This window comes from Lemur catta, chromosome 4 (assembly GCF_020740605.2).
Source record: "Lemur catta isolate mLemCat1 chromosome 4, mLemCat1.pri, whole genome shotgun sequence".
In the NCBI taxonomy this organism is placed as follows: domain Eukaryota; kingdom Metazoa; phylum Chordata; class Mammalia; order Primates; family Lemuridae; genus Lemur; species Lemur catta.
In genome coordinates, this window is record NC_059131.1 from 23,382,755 (window position 1) to 23,400,454 (window position 17,700).

The 17,700-nt window shown below is 36.4% G+C and overlaps 1 protein-coding gene across 1 annotated transcript in view; it reads right to left on the reverse strand.

Moving 5' to 3' along the window:
- Positions 1-17,700, reverse strand: part of MEMO1 (mediator of cell motility 1) — a 107,783-nt gene that overhangs the window by 55,041 nt on the left and 35,042 nt on the right. Inside the window, exon 3 of the mRNA XM_045549338.1 lies at positions 8,025-8,106. Within this exon, the coding sequence (XP_045405294.1) occupies positions 8,025-8,106 (82 nt within the window). The remainder of the gene's footprint in view (positions 1-8,024; positions 8,107-17,700) is intronic.

Genomic DNA, 17,700 nt, shown 5'->3' on the forward strand with positions numbered 1-17,700 from the left:
AACTCAGATTTCATGGTTTCAGTCCTTTCTGAAGTTGAAGGTTTAGATGTCTGCTTGAAGTAAAAACAAAATAGTTTCAGGGAGAGAAGAGTCTTGAACAAGTCTTAACTTGGATAGAGAACACACTGCAGAGTATTTTTTAAAAAAATCAATGAGTGCACTGTCCCTTTTAACCTCCACCTTAAAGAACTCTACTTTAAGAGAGGCGCAAGATCATAATCAAAGAAGGGAAATTCTAATACTTTTCCTTTATCCTGCCCCAGATATATGGTAATGAAGACAGCCAGACTAATAACCATCAAATCTCACTATAGATGCTCTTTTCCTGCCTCTTCTCTTGCTAATAAAATCTATGATTCTACATGAATGTGGAAACAAAGTTTTATCAAGTGATCACTCATAATAAAGGAGGTTTCACTGAAAAGAACAGATAAAGTTTTTTTGTGCATAATAGCCAGAAGAACGTAAAAATTTGACCTCTACAGATATTCAAATATGCATTATAAAAGTGTGTCCCACTTAGTCTTTTAAAAAGCTCTTAAAATCCTTAATGCACAAAGCCATCCCTGCTAACTTTTCCAAGTCACTCTAGTTCCAAACATCTCATGAAGGGAAGTACAAAATTATATTAATACATGTAATTTTTCATTAGGCTAAGACCATGCCTCTAAAAACTAATCCTTTTTTTAACAGAGAGTGCTTTTGCTTCTCCCTTTATTTCTACACAGTAGACCCTTTACATCAGCAAATCCAGCTCCTGACATGCCAGAATTTCTGTTTCCCCCATGGAGCTGCAATCAAATGAGGATGCAAAGCCATTGTCTGTGATCATTCACTGGTGACGGTTTCCCATATAGCAACCTTGCAATGTGGGTATAATTTAAATTCCTACCTCAGGAAAATTACCAATTACTACATGACATGGATTTTCACTTGTTCATTCTGAGAGCTTCAAGGTCATAGGTGAGTCATGTAAACCGTCAATGCCAAGATTCTACCACACAGTCTATGTAAGGCTTTTCATCAAAGAGGATGTGAAGAATAATAAAGGAATACTTAACTAGGATTGAAGAAAGTCAGGTTCCAATAGTCCTAGTTCTACTTAATAGTAGCAAAAAATGCAAAATAAAAAGTTGGACTAGATAAGAAGATCTCGTCCAACAATAAGAAAAGTCTGTAAGATCTACTTAAGCGATGATAAGAACTAAAAAGCTAGAAACTAAATTATAAAACTCCCATGAACAGATGGATCAATGTGATCGGCAAATGGCCCTAAATAATCTGCAGAAACAGGAGCTTCTACATTTCCTCTCTCAATTTTATTTTGCTGTACCTAGTCTTTTATTCCTTTCTTTTATAGGCACTGCTCAATGGCCCTCAAGATTTCTGCTTTATATTAGTAGATAACTATATCTTAAAAAGTCCAAGTTAGATAATCATTATTCAGAATATTTTATTTTTACAAAATATAATTTCACAAATACTAGGTAAACAATACTATGAACTAAGGAAAGTTATTAAAGTTACTGAAGTCAAATAAGAAAAAACTAACCAGAATGTTGCATATCTAGATTTTTTTACTATTAGAATACACAGGATTTGAGATTTTAACATGAATATCCTACTGCTTAGAATCAACAATGTTTGGATATAAGCTGTACAGCCCTAGTAAGTAACTTGAATAACTACATAATTTATAAAGATTCATTGCCTCATTCATGATACACAATGGTTAAGTGCTACAGGTATGCTTCACTATATAAAAACCAGCCCTCTATATATAAACACTTTTTAGCTTTTACTTTTTAAAACTAGGTTCAATATTAAAAATAATACAGGCACACAGTAAAAAAGTCAAACAATAAAGGATATACAATGAAAAGTGAAAGTATCCTTTTCCTACTAGGTTAACTACTAACAAATCAAACTCTATTTTAAATGTATGAGGAGGGCTTCAATATTCATAATATCTTTTTTATAGTAAAAGTAATTTTCCCATGTTAATAACCCCAATTATCTGATATTTTTATATTTAATAAGAAGTTTCTTAAGTGATGCATACTTTGTATAGCTCCATACTAAGGGTTGCTGAGATATTCCCGTACAGTGTGAGACAAACAAGAAGATTGGCATCAAAGTATCTGGAAGTCATGATAGGAAGGCTTTTGAAACTCCTAGTTTATGAAACCATTTCAATATATATCCCTGGGCCACATGCTGTCTCCTGTACCTCAAGACAAGTAAGGCAATTCTAAATTCAACCACAAAAGAGTTTTAATCAAATTAATTTCTTTTAAATCCTCCAAATGTGCCTACCTGTATTTCATATAGATTAGAATTCATTAAGATAGATCAATAGTTGGTTTATATGTCAATATTTATTCTTGGCCAGGTACAGTGGCTCATGCCTGTAATCCAGCAGTTTGGGAAGCCAAGATAGGAGGATCCACCTGAGGCCAGGAGTTAGAGACCAGCCTGGGCAGCATAGTAAGACTTCGTCTTTACAAAAAAATTTAAAAATTAGCTGGGTATGGTGTCACACGCCTGTAGTTCCAGCTACTCACAAAGCTGAGGTGAGAAGATCCCTTGAGCCCAGGAGTTTGAGGCTGGAGTGAGCTATGATAGTACTACTACGCTCTATCAAAGGGAAACAGAGCAAGACTCTGTCTCTTAAAAAAAAAAAAAAAAACCAGAGAACATTTATTCTTTAATGACATTTATTCTACTTGAGCTACAGCAACATAAAAATGCGCAATATGTTTAAGTAATTTCAAAACTGTCCTATTTTCACACAGCCTAAGTGGTTACAACTATATCTAGGTTCTGAGTTTAAGGTTCCCATGGTATGATTTATGTCTGTATAGGTAAAAATCTAAGAAAACCAGGTCCTAGAGAGCTAGAATTTATAAAATTTTAGTATGTTTTTGATAAACTTGATTTGAAATAAAAATAGAAATCATAAAATAAGTTTTCTAATTACTATACAAGTGTATTCTTACAGAGACCCTTTCATACTATATAAAAATGAAATACTTGTTGCTTTTCTACCTCAACCAAAAACAGGTAACTCTGGAATAGAAAGTAATTACTTCTGGAAACCACATAATTAGAAAAAATGTGGCTGCATTTAAAGTTTTCATAAGTTAACAAAACAGAAATTGCCTATAAATGTACAAACATAACTACAAAGTCACTATATGTATCAGAAACATACATACCAAAGCCAAAACTATTTCCAATTAGCCATTTTCAAATCTGGGGCAACTTGGAAATTAAATGTAACTTAGGCTAAAACATTTCATTTCCCAGGTCACTGCCAATGATTTCAATTTAAAATTAATTACAAGAAGGAAACAAGTCTGGCTACTTTTTAATGAATACTAACCTCAACTTAATTATATGTTGATTCAACTCAGCTCCCACATTTAGAATAACTAGGAAGGTAGCATACCATAATAGTCAAATACTACCAAAGTAATGGAATGAGAATAAAACCTACTTCATGAGTTACTATAAAAAGATGATTATTAATCTGTTGTTTCTCACCTAATCAAGGATTTCACTTATGCAAACTTCCCCTCTTATCCCTGTATCAATTTTTCTTTCTCTACTGAATCATTTCATAAATATTACAAACACTTTAAAATCTCCCAAGTGAAATATAAATCCTCCCCTAGAAAGGGGAACCCTCATATACAGTTGGTGGGAATGTAAATTAATGTAACCACTATGGAGAACAGTACAGAAGTTCCTCAAAAAACTAAAAATAGAACTACCATATGACTCAGCAATCCCACTTCTGGGTATATAGCCAAAGGATAGGAACTCAGTATATCAAAAAGATATCTGGGCCAGGTGCGGTGGCTCACGCCTGTAATCCTAGCACTCTGGGAGGCCGAGGCAGGTGGATCGCTGGAGGTCAGGAGTTCGAGACCAGCCTGAGCAAGAGCGAGACCCCGTCTCTACTAAAAATAGAAAGAAATTATATGGCCAACTAAAATGTATATAGGAAAAAAAATTAGTCAGGCATGGTGGCGCATGCCTGTAGTCTCAGCTACTGGGGAGGCTGAGGCAGGAGGATCGCTTAAGCCCAGGAGTTTGAGGTTGCTGTGAGCTAGGCTGATGCCACGGCACTCACTCTACCCCGGGCAACAAAGCAAGACTCTGTCTCAAAAAACAACAACCAAAAAAAAAAAAGATATCTGCATTCCCATGTTTATCACAGCACTATTCACAATAGCCAAGAGATGGAATCACCCTAAGTGTCCATCAATGGATGAATGGATGAAGAATTTGTGGTACATATATACAATGGAATAAGAGCCACAAAAAGAATGAAATCCTGCCATTTAAAACAACATGGATGGAACTGGAGAACATTATGTCAAGTGAAATAAGCCAAGTACAGAAAGACAAATCTCGCACATTCTCTCTCATATGTGGAAGCTAAATATTAAAAACAATTGATCTCATGGAGACAGAGAGTAGAATGATGGTTACAAAAGGACAGGAAGGGTAGCGGGCAGTGGGGGAAGAAACTAGAGATGGTTAATGGGTTCAAAAACATAGCTAGAATGAATAATATTTGATAGCACAACAAAATGACTATAATTAACAATAAGTTATGGTATACTTTAAAATAACTAAAACAGTAGAATTGAAATGTTCCTACCACAAAGAAATGTTAAATGCCTGAGGTGATGGATACCCCAATTACCCTGATTTGATTAATTCACATTGTATGCCTGTATCAAAACATCACATGTACCCTATAAAGATATGTATCTATTATGTACCCATAATAATCTAAAATTTAAAAAAATTGTTAAATACTCCCCAACACCTTCCCATATAGATATTGCCCTATTTCACTGGACAAATTTCTCAAAAAACTATCTATACACACTGTCTTCATTTCCCTCATTTCCTGAATCCACTCCAGTAATGTCTTCATTCCCACCACTGCACCGAAATCTTTCTTATCAAGGTCACCAGTGACCACCACATTGCCTAATCCAATTATCAATTCTCAGTCCTCACTGTATTTGACTTACTGGCAGCATTTGACACAGTTAATCAACTTCTCCTCCCTGACACAATTTTCCATCTTTTGACCTCCCACAGACCCCAGTAACTCTTGGTTTTCCTCTTTCCTCACTCCTCCTCCTTCAGTGTCTTCTTTGCAAATGATCATCTTCCCTCAGATTTCTAAAAACGTGGTTTGCCCAAGGGTTTAGCCCTTGAAACTCTTCTCCTGTCTACCTTTATTTTATTCCCTAGGCAAGCATCAATCATACCCTGTTTAGACTTTAAACATGAGAGAGAGAGAGAGAAAGAGAGAGAGAGAGAGATACACACATCAATAAAGCCCATATTTCTCTCTCAAGTCTGGCATCTCTTCCCTGTACTCCAGAGACTCCTATATCCATTCAGCTACCCATCTGAAATCTTCTTTTGGATATCTACAAAGCATCTCAACATGAACAAGATCAAAACCACACCCTAGATTCTACATAAACACTTCAAAATCTACTCCATACTTCACTCATCTTCCCCTTATTGTTATATAAAGGTAATTTCATCCTTCTAATTTTACAAGCCAAAATTTAAAAAGAGTCACCCTTAACTCTTCTCCCTATCTTGTTGGTCCAACCATTGAAACATACCCAGAACACACTGCTTCTGATCACCTCAACCTCAAGTCCTCAGTCCAAGCCACTATATCATCTCTTTTCTGAAATACTGTAAAAATAAGCCTACTAAACTGGACTTCCCTGTTCCCACAAAATATAATGTCCATACAGCAACAAGAACAATCCTTTTCAAACCTAAATCAGATTATAGCCCTCTACTGCTCAAAACTAGTCACGACGTACCACAACACCCAGAATAAAAATTGAAGTCCTTATGACAGCCTACAAAGCCCTCTACTACCTGTCTCATCTACTACTCTTCCCCTTGTACATGCCGCTCCAGCTGCACTGGCCTCCCTGCTTTTCCTCAAACACTAAGCATACTCCTGCCCCAGGGAGTATGCTTAGTTCCACAACCTGAAACCCTCTCCCCCAGTGTATCCAAACAACTCACTCTCTCACATCTTTCAGATGTAAATGTTACTTTACCAGGAAGTCTTTTCTTACTATCCTATATAAAATAGCAACTCCCTACCTGTATTATCACTCAGTCCTCTATCTGCTTTCTTTTTCTTAGCACCCATCAGCACCTGACACAGAATATAACCATTTCATTGGTTACTGCCCATCTTCCCTAAGTACCAAAATCCAAATACCACAAGAATAATGATTTTGATTTATTCAAAAAGCAGCACTAAGAAGAGCACCCAGCTTTTACCTGGCACATATTTGCTGAATGACTAAATAAATAATAGCAAATCATTTTGCTGAAAGTTTTATGAAGATTGGCATATTTAATCTTTTGTTAAAAATGGCATTAAAAACTTTATCTCGGCCGGGCGCAGTGGCTCACGCCTGTAATCCTAGCACTCTGGGAGGCCGAGGCAGGTGGATTGTTTGAGCTCAGGAGTTCAAGACCAGCCTGAGCAAGAGCGAGACCCCGTCTCTACTAAAAAAATAGAAAGAAATTATCTGGACAACTAAAAATATATAGGAAAAATTAGCCAGGCATGGTGGCACATGCCTGTAGTCCCAGCTACTCGGGAGGCTGACGCAGGAGGATCACTTGAGCCCAGGAGTTTGAGGTTGCTGTGAGCTAGGCTGACGCCACAGCACTCTAGCCCGGGCAACAGAGCGAGATTCTGTCTCAAAAAACAAACAACAAAAAAAAACTTCATCTCATCTTTACCAACGATGAGATGAAGGTACAAGAGATAAAATAACTTGCATGTCACATGGGTTGTAAGTGGTGAAGTCAGCCTCCTGCATCTACTAAATGAGACCACATTGTATCACACAAATGAGGTATTTAACAAAATACCTGGCACATAGAATACCTACAATTAATAGAATACTTCTTATTGCCAAACATTAATCTAGGCTCTTTATGTTTATTTGCTCACTTAATTTTCATATTGATTATTTAATAAATGGTTATCATCACTATTTATTATTTATCAGAGCACCAACCTTAACCAAAAAGAAGTCACATATAAGATGCTGTGAAAGGAATGAAACATACTCCCCAACTTTACTGTTCTCATAAAAATGTTAACATGTCCTTAACACAGGATGTTTTGAAGGCTAGCACTAGAAACCAATTCAAAATTAACTAAATTCATATCATTCCGAGACACATATCATTAACTGTATATACAGTAGCTTGTAGTTCTAAAAAGCAAACACTCTCTATCAAAGACCAAAAAAAAAAAACCACAGATTTTCTCAATTAAAAAAAAAAATCTACCCTTTCCCAAATATCTGTTTACTACTCCACATTGTACCGCATTATGCTTAATATATCTTTTTCATTATAAGTTAAAAATTATCTGGATTACACCAAGTTTACCTAATGTAAACAATCCTTTTTTTTTTTTTTTTTTTGAGACAGAGTCTCGCTCTGTTGCCCAGGCTAGAGAGCAATGGCATCATCATAGCTCATTGCAACCTCAAACTCCTGGGCTCAAGCAATCCTCCTGCCTCAGCCTCCTGAGTAGCTGTGCACCACCACCCCCAGCTAATTTTTTCCATTTTTGGTAGAGACAGGATCTTGCCCTTGCTCTGGCTTGGTCTCAAACTCCTCACCTCAAGCAATCCTCTCGCCTTGGTCTCCCAGAGTGCTAGAATTACAGGCATAAGCCACCGAGCCCAGCCCCAACCCTCCTCTTGAAAGATCAGTTTTATTGCCAAAAATAAATTTTGAAATTACTGCATATGAGGAAATAAAGTGGCCAATTCCTTTATCCTTGAGTTAAAGTGAAAATTACTGAATGCAATTTCTTCAGCTCAATATAGCATTTAGTTTTTAATTTTTGGTTCAACCTATAGATACTCATTTTTTATTAATAATAAACATATGAAAGATTTTAGGTAAAGACTCTTAAAACTTACGGTGCAATAATGGCTCTAGCAGGTCTTTTTGTAGACTGTACTTGTGAAAGCCAACCTTCTAGCTGTGCATTCAGCTGCGGTCCTATAAAAAGACAAAGAGCGAAATTAGAGTCAGCAAAACGATGTACCACAGATAACCAGCCATACATGACACAAAGCCATCACTGAACCTACGTGGGACTAAAATAGCTTAATGGGCAATAAGAGCATCAGTTTGGATGTTAATGTTTGAACTTATCAACCTCTAGCAAGCCATAGGAGGCTGAGTACTAATTAAGCAAAATTTGCTTTTATCCATTTATTTATTGATTTACAATCATTTTCATTCCAGGGCAACAATGTGATTTATAATTTGGGGTGGTATTTAAACAAAATAAAACAGGAGGCAGAAGACTAAGTACATGAAGAGGAAATAATTGAGTCAATATATTTGACAGCACGAACACCTGCCTTAATCACTGAAATGACATCCACAGAGGTAATCACTCCCACAACCAATGATCTTTTCTTCCATCCCACATGAGCCCCCTAGTCCCATGATCAAATTGATAATTGGTAACTAGTTCTTTTTTTTTTTTTTTGAGACAGGGTCTCGCTTTGTTGCCCGGGCTACAGTGAGTGCTGTGGCGTCAGCCTAGCTCACAGCAACCTCAAACTCCTGGGCTTAAGCGATCCTACTGCCTCAGCCTCCCGGGTAGCTGAGACTACAGGCATGCGCCACCATTCCCGGCTAATTTTTTTTTTCTATATATATTTTAGTTGGCCAGATAATTTCTTTCTATTTTTAGTAGAGACGGGGTCTCGCTCTTGCGCAGGCTGGTCTCGAACTCCTGACCTCGAGCGATCCACCTGCCTCTGCCTCCCAGAGTGCTAGGATTACAGGCCTGAGTCACCACGCCCAGCCGATAATCGGTAACCAGTTACCTCAAAAATCTCAATTTCAAGCACTCTCTTCACTTCCTCTTTTCCCAGTTCACTCCCAGAAATGAACTCCAACAACTTTTTCCACTATCCTTCATACTCTTTCTTTCTTCACTTTTTATCCAGCCTGAAACTCAAAAATCATCACCATAATCATTCTCTTGCCTGTGGCCTCTCTCCTCTGCTGCTCTATACCTCCATCATAGTCAAAACACAGTTTAAAACCAACTTTCCACTTAACACAGTACTTCCACCTGAACAGCTGAATGAGACTGAAAAGAAATACAACTATACCAACTTTAAAATTAAACCCATAAATTTCAGCAGACCCCTAAAAATGCTCAGAAATCCTATCGCATTAACCTAGTGAATTTGCTCTCACATCTTTAAGATAGAAAATTACCTCCTAGCTTCTCCTTTTACCTTAAACCTCAAATACCTCCCTCATCTCCTTCTCACTTCCAGGAGATAATCAATGCTTTTCATTTTGTCAAGGAAAAGCAAACAGAAGTAGGGCAGCCACAAGAGTTTGAGGTTGCTGTGAGCTAGGCTGATGCCAAGATACTCTAGCCCGAGCCAAAAAAAAAAAAAAAAAGGGCCTTCACTTCCCAGTTTGTCCTGGAGTTGGGAAAAGCTGGTTGGGAGGGCGAAAAAGAAAAAAAAAATAAAAGAAATAGGGCGGCCAACCATCTTGGTTTGGCTCAGCACTTTCCTAGTTTTAGCACTGAAAGTCCTAAATCCTGGAAAATCTTTCAGTCCCAAGCAAACCTAGATGTTAGTCACCCTAAATTCAGAAGAGAACTACTTCATCTTCCCACCACTTACTCTGCTTTCTCTCCTGTTTCAACAAATTGCCCTTGCTCCTATCAAAAGCCAAACACACTATTTCTGCACTGCATCCCAATATTTTTTTCTTACTCAAGGATTCTGCTCCCCTAACTATAACCAGTCTCCTGTACCAATTTGTCCCTATTTACCTGATCGTTACTGTTAGCATGCACATATGCAATACTAACACTTCAGCAACTTCCTCATTACTCTCATCCCCTTTACAAGTTTTGTTGAAGAGATGTCCTCATTTCCTTCCCTCCTCACAACCCATTCTCTCTTTTTTCCTTTTTTTAACATCCATTCTCTTTTAAAGCTTTTAATCATTAAATATTTAAACACTACAAAAGAATTTGGATAATATAACATCCATGTACCCACATCCTAAATATGTTTAATCTTAACATTCTACCTTATTTACTTAAGATCTTCCTTTTTTAAGAAATAAAAGAAGGCTGACGTGGTGGCGCACACCTGTAACCCTAGCACGATGGGAGGGTTGCTTAAGGTCAGGTGTTCAAGATCAGCGTGAGCAAAATCAAGACCCCATTTCTACAGAAAAAAATAGAAAAATGAGCCAGGCATAGTGGCATGCACCTGTAGTCCCAGCTACGTGGGAGGAGGATCACTTAAGCCCAGAAATTTGAGGTTGCCGTGAGCTATGATGATGCCACCGCACTCTACTAGCCTGGGCAACAGAGCAAGACTCTGTCTCCCAAAAAAAAAAGTGGGGGGTGGGTAGGAGAAGGAAAGAAGGAGAGAAAGAAAGAAAAAGAGAGGGAAGAGGGGAGAGAGGGGAGAGAGGGGAGAGAGTGGGGAGGAGGGAGGGGAGGGAAGGGGAGGACAGGGCAGGGAAGGGAGAAAAAAGAACCCCCTGCTGATTCCTTTCTACATTCCCCTCCTTAGAGGTAACCACTTTCTGGTTTTGGTGTTTACCATTCTATTATACTTTTACTGTATATATAATATGTGGTATTGTTCTGTATGTTTTTAAATGTTATCTGAATATACTGTACATATCCTTCTGCAACTTGCTTTAGTAAATCCACATTGTTTTTAAAAATTATTCACACTGATATATGTTGATCTAAGTCATTCATTTTCAATGCTATGTAGTGTTGTACTTTGTAAATATACCAAAGTTTATTCACTCTCCTATTCACAGATATTTTGGTTGTTTCCAATGTTTCACTGTTAATATACTTGAATATCTTATGAACATCTGTTAAGAGCTTCTCTGGGATTCACTCAGAAGTTAAAGTACTGGATCATAGGGCATAAATATCTTCCACTCTACTACAACATTGCTAAATTGACCACTAAAGTAGCTGCATCAATTTACCCAACAGTATATAAATAAAAACTAGAGGCTTAATTCTACCTGTACTCCCCTACCCCCTTTCCTTAGAGCACTTTCTATAAAAAACTTGTAAATTCTTTCTCCACCCCTCTGAGATGTATGTAAACCTTTTTAAAGCTAAATAAGTCTCTAGCCAGCAATCCAAGGACTTAGTAGCCATCTCTTTCAAATATGTCATCAAGGGAGTGGCACCCCATCGCACAGTTTCTGCAGGAGGACAGGGCACCTAACTTCAGCAGACCACCTGGTTCCAAGTTGTAAAATTACCTCCATCATAAAGGTAGGAGTTTATTTTTCCTTTGGATAAAGCCAATTAGCTCACACAAAAGGTCACCCCAATTACCAAGTGAATTTAGGATAAGCTATGTGTGACAAATGATGCTATCAAGTCCTCTTGAGCACTATTAATTGTTTACCTTAAGAACATGTATGTAATGGCTTGCCTATACATAGGGTGAGCCTTCTTTTGGTCTTTGCAATCTTTCAGCAGATTGCCTATGATACACATCATATTCTGGTTTAGTAACCTATTCAATAACAAAACTTTTTCCTTTTTCTTTTTTTTTTTTTAGAGACAGGGTCTTTCTCTATTGCCTAGGCTAGAGTGCAGTGGCATGATCACAGCTCACTGCAGCCTTGAACTCCTGTCTTGAACTTCTGAGTAGCTGGGACTACAAGCCCGTGGCACCACGCCCAGCTAATTTTTCCTATTTTTTCTAGAGACATGAACTCCTGACCTGAAGCAATCCTTCCACCTCGGCCTCCCTAAAGTGCTGGGATTACAGGCAAGAACCACCACACCTGGCCTGCCTTTCTACCTTTGAAGAGATGTTTTCTGGGGGAAGCAGGAGATTTTGGTTTTAATTGTATTTCCCCAACAACAGCAATAGTTAAAAGTTCCCATTCTCCTACATCCTTACCAGTATTTTATAATGTCAGAATTTTTAGTTTTTGCCAGTTTGACAGATATGAAATGGTATTCCTTGGGTTTTTCTAAAATTTGTATTTCACTAATATCCATTGAGATTAAGCATCTACTGATTTGGTACTCCTTCTGTATGTACTCAGGACCCTACACATAAACAAGTCAGTTTAAAATGGACAGCCATCTTTAAATTGCCTAAGTACCCAAAAAAAAAGCCTAATTCAGTGATTAAACTATGTAGTTTATCTTAAAAATTTAAGAACAGTTACCAAAAAACTTATACAAAATAATCACATTATTAACTCAAGGAAAAGTAGTTCCTATTCTCAAAATAAATTAAATTTTTAGCTGACTAATAAATTTCATATTAAGTACAGTCACATGTATCATGACATTTTGGTCAACAACGAACCACAAATGCAACAGTGGTCCCGTAAGATTATAAAACCATATTTTTACTGTACCTTTTCTGTGTTTAGATAGACAAATACTTACCACTGTGTTACAACTACCTACAGTATTCAGTATAGTAATATGTTGTACTGGCTTGTAGCCTAGGAGCAATATGCTATACCATATAGCCTAGGTATATGGTAGACTATACCATCTAGGTTTGTGTAAGTATACTCTGTGATGTTCACACAATGAATTCACCTAATAGTGCATTTTTCAGAGTGTATTCCCTTCTCTAAATATTTCCACAATTCAGGAAGCTTTTACAAAACAAATGTGAAAAATAGATAAAAGCAAAGAAAATATCTCTAAATTCAGCCACTCTAATGCCACTAACTTCACTGTTTTTAAGCACTAAACCAAGTTTTTTCTTATCACTACCTTCTGTAAAAGGACCAATTTCTTTATGAGGATGCTCAAGGTTAAGAGCCAAACTCTAAGTTTCTCTCTTAGCTTTGAATAAGATAATTAAGCTACCTATTTATTACATATAGTTGCTTAATAATCTATAAAGTGTCAAGTAAAAATGTGAATTTGAGTTCTTCTTCCAGAAAGACTAGCTTATACTTAGCAATGTGGTATCCTTGATACATGAAGTTGATATAGAATACATGCTTTGTTTTTCAAATACCACCAGATTTGAAGGCACACTGATAAATGGAAAAAGCAAAGGCATTGTTAAATCATAGCAAAACTACTACATGTTTGTGTGTCCTTGCCCTTAGAGGAATAAATGAGCACTTACTTCTTTGGATAAAATAGTAAACACAGGTTCCCAAAGGATCTATGCTAAGGTATTTCCTCAAGAAGCAGACAATAAATAATGTGCTATAGGAAATTCAGTAACACTTCTATTTGAATCCCACTTGAACTAAACAACATTTCCCAAGTTTACTTGCATAGTGACAAAACCACAGAGACACTAAATACACACACACACACACCCCTGCTATTCAGGAATTCCTATGCAACTATTAGCAGAGTCATTCTAAAATAAGGTAACAAATTAAGCCATATTGGTTTTCTGTCTCAGTTTAGCCTGCTCTTCCTCACTCTGGACAAAAGTCATGTGTTCTATAAACTCTTCCCAAACTAAATATGCATATGAACAACCTGATGATCTTGTTAAAATGCTGATTCTGATTCCATAGTTCTAGAGGATCAACTAGGATTCTGCATTTCTAACACGTTCCTCCAGGTGATGGCAATGTTGCTGGCCTACAGGCTACACTCCAGCAACCGGTCTAGATCAATGGTTGCCAGCCAAAAAAGGGTCTTGGACTCCGAGGACTCCACAAATCTATATGTATACCAAGCTTTATCTAGAGATGAAACAAATGTCTAGATAAATATAAGATCAACTACTCATAAGGAATTAAAAATACATACTCATTTAAAAGTGTTAATGAAATTTCTTTTACTTTTTCTTATCATGTATTTTCTCCATCAATAGATAATAAAGAACTACTGTCATGTAGCAAATTTTGAAACTTTCTGACATGAAGAAGGTTCCTAAAAGAGAGGGAAGGAGGACACACTTTGAAGAACATGAGAACCATTCTAGACCTATCACTTAGCTTTACTAGAATTTATCTAAACTGTATTTCAATTACCAGAGATCCTTATTTTTTACTAGCTATTTAATAAACTATTACATCACAAGGTTAACTATGCCCAATAATGTTTTAATGTCACAAGTAACATTTGCCTTCATTTGTTAACTGAATAAATATTTATAGAACAACTATTTATGCAGCAGGAAGTGGGATAAATGCTGGAGTTATAGCTATAAAAAAGATGTGATACCTGCCTTCATGGAGCTTCTAACTGTCAATGTCTTAAATCTAAAGAGCGGCTAAAACACAAAAATTGTAGATACCAGGACAAGCTAGCAGGAGAGACATTTTTCCACAGGGGAGCCCCCCGGTAGTGCTCAAACCAAAGAATGGCCAATTGCCACAGCTTTTTTTCATTCTTGTATAGGTAATTCCTGTCTATTAGCATAATAAACTTTATTCCAGGAATGGTTATGGTAAAGTAACAAGAGACAAAGCAGAAGCAAAAAATACAAAGCCAAACAAAAGTAAGCTATCGGCACCTAGGATATCATTATTAATTACTCTGTGAAATATGTTCAAATCAAACTAAGAAATAAATAAAAATCAAAATAAATAAGGTATTCTTAAAATTTTCTTCATATTTACAATGTGATCACTAAATTGCTTTTTTAATTCAGAGTCATTAGTTATTCTTGTTTTTCCATAATATTATCTTCTGTTAAAGAGAATTAGTGATTCAACATTTCTTTTCAAAAGTTTCTCTATTGCCTCTGACATACACTGTCCAAGGCTTGATGCCATCCCTTTCTTGATCTTACCAAAAGGTGTCACCAGAAGATGTAACTAACAGAAAGTTTCAGGAGACAACCCAGGAATGGTATGTCTTCCATAATTGGTCCTTAAATGGTACGTTGACTGAAACATCAATGGGCTGCAGTTGTATAGTCATATTAGTAGCATTAACTGCAAAGTTCACATATGTGCCAGGAGTAAGGAACTATTTTCCAACCGACTACGATTTTAAGTTGCCACTGACTGTAAAACATATCTCAATTTCAGAAATGTTAAAATGTGGGAAAATGTACTTCTTCAAAGCCATCAAACATAGTATCACTATGAAAACCTCACTCACTACAATATTCTGATAAATATTTTTTCAATGAAGAACGGTGAAAAATTCAAAGACCAGCATTTGGGAACCACTGCTTCTCACTACAATGAAAAGTATTTCTGAGAGGCTTTATCAACTACTGAATCTCATCTAATTTTAAAAATAAATAAATAACACCTCAGCAGTTTTCCCCAAATCCTTTCTCTCATTACAAATGCCCTACTATGACCACATACTTGGAATTTATTGCTCTGCTATTTACAAAATTAGTACCTTATTTTCAGATACATCTCAAGAGATGCTGATTGTTTTTTTTATCTGTGATAGGGCTCCTTACACAGAAAATAGCAGGCCCTTGGTACAACACCCTAGGGAATACAAGAATTCTCACATTAAGTCCAACTGAAAATCTACCCAAAGCAGTATTGTATCAAACCAAAAAAACATTTTTTAAAAATTTAATTTTTTTTTTTAAAAAAGCTTTGCCTTTGCCCTTGCCCTTGCTGTGAAGAACACTGATTGTTCCCCTTGATACAAACCACAAAGGTTAAGCCAAATTCAAATATCATAATATTCCTTATTATTATCCATTCATTTATTTAAATTTTTGGCTAAACTGCAGTTCAGAATACAATTGCATGGGGCAACTAACCATGCCAATAAAGAATATTTAGTGTGTACCAACCAACCCTTAGGTTTGGCCAACTGGAAATCACTTACCACTTTTCTGACCACTTATTAATACCAATTCCATTGCATTTCACACCCAAAAGGACTGCAAATTTGGAGGATCACTGTGTACTACTTTTCCCTCCAGATCGTTTATAAAACTGTAATCTGAAAATGGGTTTAGCATTGATCCCTGTAACAGTCCATTAATTTGGATTCTCCATACCTACCCCATTCACTGTTTATAATTTCCTATCCCTGCCACTAAATATCTTGACAATGCCTGCTTATAGTATCTAAACTATTTTTAAGATCAAAATATTGACTTCTGTTTGCTATTTTTAATTATAAAAAAGCATGTTCAGTACAAGAAATTTGGGGAATAAAGATTAGGAAGGGGGAAGCCACAATCCCATAATTATAAAAATCACCATAATTAATATTTTCCAAATTTCCTTCTAGTCTTTAAAATGATATACAATCCTTTATTGTATACCATACATTTATTTACATAACATTATAACATAAGCATTTCCCTATATTATAAACTCTTCAAAGAGATTTTATGCTAAATAATATTTCATTGTGTGACTAGATCACTGCTTCTCTAAGCATTAATATGTTTATGTTGTCTCTAATACATTTTTGCTATATAAACAATTCTGTAATATGTATCTATGTTTATAAAGCTTTTTGCATATTTAAAATTATTTTCTTTTGAGATTCTCCAGAAATGGAATTACTATGTAAGTCAATATGAGCCTTTACAAGATTCTGATACACATATTCAAAATGTTATCCAAAACTGCATCCATTCATAACCATGCATGATACATGACAGTGCCTATTTCACCATAATCTCAATACTCTCCTCAAAGTAATATTTTAAAAGATTAACTCCTTTAACCCATGACCCCATTTGATAAAAAATTAAAATCTAATGTCCCATTCAATGATATTTGACATTTCAAAATAAACTAAAATTCTGGGTTTTTTTAATCAAAGCCATTTTAAATTCTAAAAAAAAGGTATTTTGGGCTGGCACATTGGCTCATGCCTGCACTTTGGGAGGGTGAAGCAGGAGGATCACTTAAGGCTACGAGTTTGTCACTGCAGTGAGCTATGATGATGCCACTGTACTCTTGCCCAGGCAACAGAGTGAGTCCTGGCTCAAAAAAAAAAAAGAAAGAAGAAGGGAAGAAAAAGGTAAGGGAAGGGAAAAGGGAAGAGAAAGGGGAAGGGAAGGGGAAGGGAAAGAAAAACGTATTTTGACTTCTACGATATTTATTTTCTACTTGGACCATGCAATAGGCAACATGATTGTTGAGTCTTCTGTCAGTAGCAAGTTATCCATCACTAATATTTAGGGAACAACTACTATTAGTTGTTACAGAAGTAGTCAATTTAAACATCAAGTGTATTACACTGCACTGTGCTATTTTAAATTACCCACAATCCTGAAGATTTTTACATGCTCCTGCCATTAAATCTTTTTAACTAATGGGGTATGACTTTGCATCCTTTCAGAAATCATAATTCTTACTCCTGTAACAGTTAAAAAGTAGTCTACAGGCCAGAATCACCTGATGTGTTCATTTAAGAAAGATCCCTAGGTCTTACCCCAGAGACACGTCATCTCTGGGGATGGCAACCAGAAATTTTTAACAAGTTCTCCAGGTAACTCTGATACACATTAAAATGTGAGGCCCACTGCCTTAAAGGAGTTTGTTTTCACATACTGTACTCCCAATGAATGCAGCTAACAGACTCCTGAGGGTTTATAACTGACATTTCTCACAATCAGTCATATAAGCCATAAATCAGCAATAAATAAATGCATGAATTTTGCC